Source organism: Triticum aestivum, chromosome 5B (genome assembly GCF_018294505.1).
Source record: "Triticum aestivum cultivar Chinese Spring chromosome 5B, IWGSC CS RefSeq v2.1, whole genome shotgun sequence".
NCBI lineage: Eukaryota > Viridiplantae > Streptophyta > Magnoliopsida > Poales > Poaceae > Triticum > Triticum aestivum.
The window spans coordinates 698,581,015-698,588,221 of record NC_057807.1 but is presented as its reverse complement, the minus strand read 5'-3'; the positions used below and the strand labels follow the sequence as shown (position 1 = coordinate 698,588,221).

Here is a 7,207-nt window from a genome sequence, read left to right as displayed (position 1 = left end):
CCATGGGGCAATTACTGCCAGTATTTCGTGGGCTGAATCTACTATTTCATTGGCTGAGCCACCGATTGTGTCAGAATGTTCTGCGTTAGGTGATGCAGTTGGTTCCGGATTGTTATTTCCGGACTCCTCTTCCCATGATACGGATGGCTTAAAGAGCCGCTCCAGGAAGATGTTTGGAGGGACGGCGTCGCTTTTCGCGCCGATGCGTGCCAACACGTCTGCTGCCTGGTTATTATCCCGGGCTACATGGTGGAATTCGAGTCCTTCGAACCGGGCTGACATTTTTAGGACAGCGTTACGGTAGGCTGCCATTTTCGGATCCTTGGCGTCAAAGTCTCCATTTACTTGGTATATTGCAAGGTTTGAATCCCCGCGCACCTCTAGGCGTTGAATACCCACGGAGATTGCCATCCGGAGGCCATGTAGAAGGGCCTCGTATTCGGCTGCATTGTTGGAGTCCGTGTACATTATTTGAAGCACGTATTGGACTGTATCTCCGGTTGGGGACGTCAAGACGACGCCAGCACCCAAACCAGCCAACATTTTGGAGTCGTCGAAATGCATGATCCAATTGGAGTATGCGCCGTACCCTTTAGGGAGTTCGGCTTCGGTCCATTCGGCGATGAAGTCAGCCAGAACTTGCGACTTGATAGCTAGCCGTGGTTTGTAGGTTATATCAAATGGTAAGAGCTTAATGGCCCATTTTGCAATCCGGCCCGTCGCATCGCGATTGTTTATAATGTCGTTGAGAGGTACTTCGGAGGCCACCGTTATGGAACACTCTTGAAAGTAGTGTCGCAGCTTCCGGGATGCCATGAACACCGCGTACGCTATATTTTTATAGTGTGGGTACCGGGACTTGCATGGAGTTAAGACAGTGGATACGTAGTACACTGGTTTTTGAAAAGGGAATTTGTGCCCTTCTTTTTCTCGTTCGACGAAGAGTACCGCGCTGACAACTTGATGTGTTGCTGCGATATATAACAACATTGGTTCGCCCAGGTTGGGCGCGGCCAGGACCGGATTTGTTGCCAATACGACCTTTATTTCTTCGAGTCCGGCCGTGGCAGCATCCGTCCATTCGAAATGTTCTGTGCGCCGGAGGAGGCGATAGAGGGGCAGTGCCTTTTCTCCCAAACGGGAGATGAAGCGGCTTAGAGCCGCCACGCATCCAGTTAGTTTTTGTATTTGCTTGAGGTCTTTTGGGATATCCAATTGTGACAGAGCTCAGATCTTGGCTGGGTTTGCTTCAATTCCTCTACCGGATACAATGAAGCCCAAGAGCTTTCCGGCTGGTACGCCGAAAACACATTTTTCCGGGTTGAGCTTAATGTCATATGCTCGGAGGTTGTCGAATGTCACCCTCAAGTCGTCTACTAGAGTTTCAACATGTTTGGTCTTGATGACCACATCGCCTACATATGTCTCTACTGTTTTGCCTATCTGGGTGGCCAGACATGTCTAAATCATGCGCTGATATGTTGCACCGGCGTTTTTGAGTCTGAAGGGCATTGTGTTGAAGCAGAATGGTCCGTATGGAGTAATAAATGCCGTTGCGGCCTGGTCTTTTTCCGCCATCTTGATTTGATGGTATCCGGAGTATGCGTCGAGGAAGCACAATGAATCGTGCCCTGCGGTAGCATCGATAATTTGGTCGATGCGAGGGAGAGGGAAGGGGTCCTTTGGACAGGCCTTGTTAAGGTCTTTGAAATCGACACAAAGGCATCAGGATTTGTCCTTTTTTGGTACCATTACCAGGTTGGATAGCCAGTCCGGATGTTTGATATCTCTGATGAATCCGGCTTCTAAGAGTTTGGCTAGCTCCTCTCCCATTGCCTGTCTTTTGGGTTCGAAAAATCGCCGAAGAGCCTGTTTGACTGGCTTGAATCATTTTAGGATATTTAGGCTGTGCTCTGCCAGCCTGCGTGGGATTCCTGGCATGTCTGAAGGGTGCCAGGCGAAAATGTCCCAATTTTCCCGAAGGAATTCTCGTAGTGCGGCTTCTACATCGGGATTTAATTGTGCCCCAATGGAGGCTGGCAGTCCTTTATCCTGTTCATAGCCAGGAGGAATCTGGCCCAGTAATGATGTACTATTTCATCGGGCTCTTGCCATATTTGAGATAGATCGCTTATGTTTGGGTGGGCGGGTGGAATTAAGTTCGGAACCCCGCCCGATCTGAGGCTCAAAGGCCAAGAAGTTTCCGGATTTGGAAGCTTGGTTTGTTGGATGCCTTCCAACAAATCTGGTCCGATGCCTGACTTTAGGTTCAGTGTTTGATTGACGTCCGCCCCTCCGCGGGAATCCGGCATGGAGGGATCGGGAATCCGGACATAGCTGGTTTTTAACATAGAAGAAGAGTCGCCGCATTGTTCCTCTACCACAACAATGTGGTGGGTAGTCTGTAGCCTGGGGAGAGTTAATTTCTCTCAGATCGGTTTTAAGACCAATTTGATCGTAGTCTGTAGCGACTCCCAGGGCGGCGATGCGATCCAAGAGCTCGTTTACGGAGGAGAGCTCAATCGGATCTAGCTGCTCGGTGAATTCCGAGCTGACGTGAAGATCGCTTTTGATGACCTGAGAGGTCATCGTCGGAGCGGTGGCCGAACAGGCGGTCATAAGAAAACCACCTAGCCGGATAGTTTGGCCGGCGGCCAAGGCTCCCTTGACGACGGTGCCGTCTTTAAAGACGGGAAAAGGCATCCTTCCTGATTGCGACGACACAGAGGAACTCTCAATGAAAGCACCAATGTCGGTGTCAAAACCGGCAGATCTCGGGTAGGGGGTCCCGAACTGTGCGTCTAGGCGGATGGTAACAGGAGACAAGGGACACGATGTTTTACCCAGGTTTGGGCCCTCTTGATGGAGGTAAAACCCTACGTCCTGCTTGATTAATATTGATGATGTGTGTTACAAGAGTAGATCTACCACGAGATCAAGGAGGCTAAACCCTAGAAGCTAGCCTATGGTATGATTGTTGTTTGTCCTACGGACTAAAGCCATCCGGTTTATATAGACAACGGAGAGGGCTAGGGTTACACAGAGTCGGTTACAATGGTAGGAGATCTACATATCCGTATCGCCAAGCTTGCCCTCCACGCCAAGGAAAGTCCCATCCGGACACGGGACGAAGTCTTCAATCTTCTATCTTCATAGTCTTGGAGTCCGGCCGACGATGATAGTTCGGCTATCCGGACACCCCCTAGTCCAGGACTCCCTCAGGGTCCCCTATCCATCATGCAGAACTCGCGGTGGAGGGGGGTGATGATGGACTGTAGGAAGGATGATGTAGTGGCAGTGAGAATAATATCATCTACGTAGAGTAGGAGGTATGCAGTGTTGGTGCCATGATGGAGTGAGAACAAGGAGGAATCTGCTTTGGAGGCCTGAAATCCCAAGGAGAGCAAGTAGGAGGTCAACCGAGCGAACCATGCCCGCGACGCCTGTTTGAGCCCGTAGAGCGACCTGTTGAGATGATACACGTCCCGAGGCCGCGAGGAGTCAATGAAGCCGGCTGGTTGTGAGATGTAGACGGTCTCGGTGAGATGCCCATGAAGGAAGGCATTCTTGACGTCGAGCTGATGAATGGGCCATGAGTTGCCGCCGACGAGACTGAGGACGACGCAGATCGTGGCTGGCTTGACGACGGAGCTAAATGTCTCCCCATAGTCCCACGTCAGCCTGCTGAGTGAAGCCTCGGAGGACCCAATGAGCCTTGTACCGTGCCAGAGAGCCGTCGGGGTTGAACTTCTGGCGAAAGATCCATTTGCCACTCACCACGTTAGCACCTGCAGAATGAGAAACCAACAACTAAGTGTCATTCCGCAACATCGTATTGTACTCTTCTAACATATCTTAGGCCCAGTTTGGATCCTTGAGAGCTACACGGTAAGAAGAGGGAATGGGACTGATAGTGGTGACCGAGAGGCTAACGTTTGCTTTGGGTTGGGCAAAGCCAGACTTCCCTCGGGTGCGCATGGTGTGGAGGTTGCGTGGTGGGGCGATAGCAACAGCATGCGGCGGGAGGTGAGGTGGTGCAGCACGAGCTGGGGAGGGCGCTACATGGGAGGCGAGGGCGGTTGCATGGGAAGGTGCCACGAATTTGGCTGCATGGGAGGCGGGGGTGGTAGTGGTGGGGCCTGGACTCAGCTGGCGCGTAGTGGGCGAGGGTGGAGCAGGTGGGCGCATGGTGTCGTTATGCGGGGACACGGGCGTGCATGGGAAGGTAGGTGGGGTCGCGGGCCAGCTAGCAGCGCGGGACGGGCGGCAGGCGTGTGCAGCAGATCTGGACAAGGATCCCGCACGATAGCCAAGGGCGACAGGTGCGGCCTCGCCCACACGGATACTGGAGGGGATGCGGGGGCCCGGTACAAGGTAGGTAAGATCTGTGGATTCGCCAGCAGGGGCTGCGGATTTTCTGCGGTACAGGCAGGTGTGAGTTTTTTTGCGGCAGATGTGGCAAAAGGAAAGGTGTGCTCGTCAAACACCACGTGACGGGAGATGTGTACACAACGACTGAGTAGGTCGAGGCAACAATAGCCCTTGTGCTCCAAGGGGTAACCAAGAAGGACGCAGGGAGTGGAGCGGGGCGCTAACTTGTGCGGTGTTTGATGAGTGAGGTTAGGGAAGCAGAGGCACCCAAAGACGCACAAGTGGTCGTAAGTGGGGTATTACCCGTGAAGAAGGAAGTAGGGGGTAAGCTTGGTGACTTCGAAAGATGGTCGCCGGTTGATGAGGTGGTTGGCGGTGTAGAGGGTCTCAACCAATATTCAGGCGGCATGTGTGCGTGGACGAGGAGGGTGCAGAGGACGTCGTTGGTGGTGCAGCAGAGGCGTTCTTCCTTCCCATTTGTGGTGGAGTGTGCGGGCAAGAGAGCCGGAAGACCACACCGAGGCGTGAGAAGTGATCCCGAAGGGAGTAGGAGAGGAATTCGTCATCGTTGTCACACTGCACACATTTAATAGAAGCATTATATTGGGTGGAGATGTAAGCGAAAAAGCGTTGGAGGGTGGCCCTCATGTCAGATTTGTTGCGTAGAGGAAAAACCCATGAATAGTGAGTGAGGTCATCTAAGACGACGAGATAGTACTGGTAACCAGAAAAAGAGCATATGGGAGACATCCATAAATCATAATGAATAAGCTGGAAGGGAGCAGTAGTAAATGAAGTTGAATGTGAAAACGGTAAACGTGTGTGCTTTCCAAGCTTACAAGAACCACACATGGGGGAGTCTGGAACATTTTTATTACATGAACTAAATAAATTATTTGCTAAGGCGGAAAGAGAGGCACGACTTGGGTGTCCGAGCCGCAAGTGCCAAAGGTCGCTAGTGCTTGAAACGGAGAACGCCAGAGGACCGCCATGTTGTGGAAGAAACGGGTAGAGGTCGCCGGAGCTATTGGACCTCATGAGAATTTTCCCCGTTGCCATGTCCTTCACAGAGAAGCCAAACGAGTCAAAAGACACAATACACCAATTATCTCTATTAAAGCGACGGACAGAAATTAGGTTTTTGATGATTTGAGGGAAAATTAAGATGTCATGGAGGTGGAAGGGGTGGGGAGTGAGAGTAGTGGAGCTGGTAGCAACTACAGTGATCGCCGAACCATCACCAACAGTAATACGAAGAGGACGATGCGATGAAGAGGAGATGAGTTTGGTGAGGTTACCTGAGGAGCCACGATGTGGCTGGTGGCCCCCGTGTCTCCGAGCTGCTGGGCGGCTGCTGCATCTGAAGATTGGCGAAGGCGTGGGCCATCATGCCCTGCTAGTCCCACTGCAGCACGGAAGGAGAGGGCCTAGCCACCTGGTACGCCTGCTGGGGCGCGGGCGGACGCGGACCGAGGACGCTTGCGGCATTGGGAGGAACCAAGGGGGAGCGCCGCTGCTGTGGAGACGGCTGCTGGCTGGGCTGGCCATGCCCGGGGTTGGAGCTGGACGAGGCGCCGGGGGAGCCGTGACCACGGCCGCGCCCACGGCCACGGTCAGCAGAGGGACTCCAGGAGACGGGCGCCTTCCCCTTGTCGAACGGTGAGGACGGCGGAGGACGATCACCGGAGGAGGGCCCGCCGTGGTTGACGGCGAACGCCGTGGCGCCGGCCGCCCGTTCGTGCTCGGTGATGTTGATATCCTCCAGAAGCAGTCGTGACCGTGCCTGGACAAAGGTGGGGAAGGGCTGCGGCATGGGCAGCAGGGTGGCCATCGTCTGGAACCGCCGACTCAGCCCATGCACCAGCTGTAGCGTGAGAGAGCGGTCGGTGACCGGTTCGCGACGTCGGCCAGCGCAAATGCGAGTTTCTGGAGGCAGCGGCAGTACTGGGCGACGGTCATGTCGCCTTGGATGGTGGCGCGGAACTCGGCGCCGATGTGCACCGCGCGGCCGGCGGCGTTGTCGCGGAAGAAGGTCTCTAGCTGCTGCCGGAGGTGGTACGCCGTGGACTCGGGCGACTGGATCACGTCGTACAACTTGTCGGAGATCGTGGCATAGATCCGTAGCACCAGCGTGATGTCGTCGTTCCGCCACACGGCGTCCTCGTGCAGCGGATCGGCCTCCTCGAGGATGTGCTCTTCGACATGGTACTTGCACATGACGAACTAGAAGAGCGGGCGCCACTTCGAGTAGTTGTCCCTGTCGATGCTGAGCTTGAAGGGGATGAACGAAGAGATGTTGATGTGATGCATGGAGGGAGGAGGGGCCGCAAGAACATGGAAGGGTGGAGGCGCCATGGCGACGGCACCGGCGGTAGGGCGCACGGCGTGGAGGGGCGCCACGGGAGGGGTGTCGGGGCGACGGAGAACGCGCGCGTTCGGAGACGCGGGGCGGGCGCGACACGGCGAGGCGGTGTGGCGACGGGTGCCGGCGCAGGTCCAGGGGTGATGCAGGGAAGGATGAACTTGGCGTCGGCATCCCCGAAGGAGCGAGTCCGACGAAGAGGACGTCAGATGCTCATGGCAGAAGTGAGAGGTAGGAATGAGAATGTCTGATACCAAGTTGGATTGAGAGAATCACTTGTATATTTCATCTCAAGAGCTCAGGGTTTTAAATACATCGGAGGCACAGGTCCTACGCTAGAATTGTTACAACAGACTGTACAGGATAAGCGGCGATCACGCCGTGTGTGGAGTCGTAGGAGCGTGCGCGAGCGTGAGCGCCGTAGTCACCGCAGGAATCGGTCCAAATGGTTGTCCTCCTGTGATTGGGCCGCGG

General features: G+C 54.6%; 1 protein-coding gene across 1 annotated transcript; it reads right to left on the bottom strand.

The window, feature by feature from the left end:
* Positions 1-5,114: 5,114 nt before the first annotated feature.
* Positions 5,115-6,996, bottom strand: LOC123117790 (uncharacterized). Its single transcript, XM_044538466.1, has 2 exons — positions 5,670-6,996; positions 5,115-5,433 (listed from the first exon to the last, which is right to left on the bottom strand). The coding sequence occupies exon 1, from the start codon at positions 6,586-6,588 to the stop codon at positions 6,220-6,222; it is 369 nt and encodes a 122-aa protein (XP_044394401.1). The 5' UTR covers positions 6,589-6,996; the 3' UTR covers positions 5,115-5,433; positions 5,670-6,219.
* Positions 6,997-7,207: the final 211 nt, after the last annotated feature.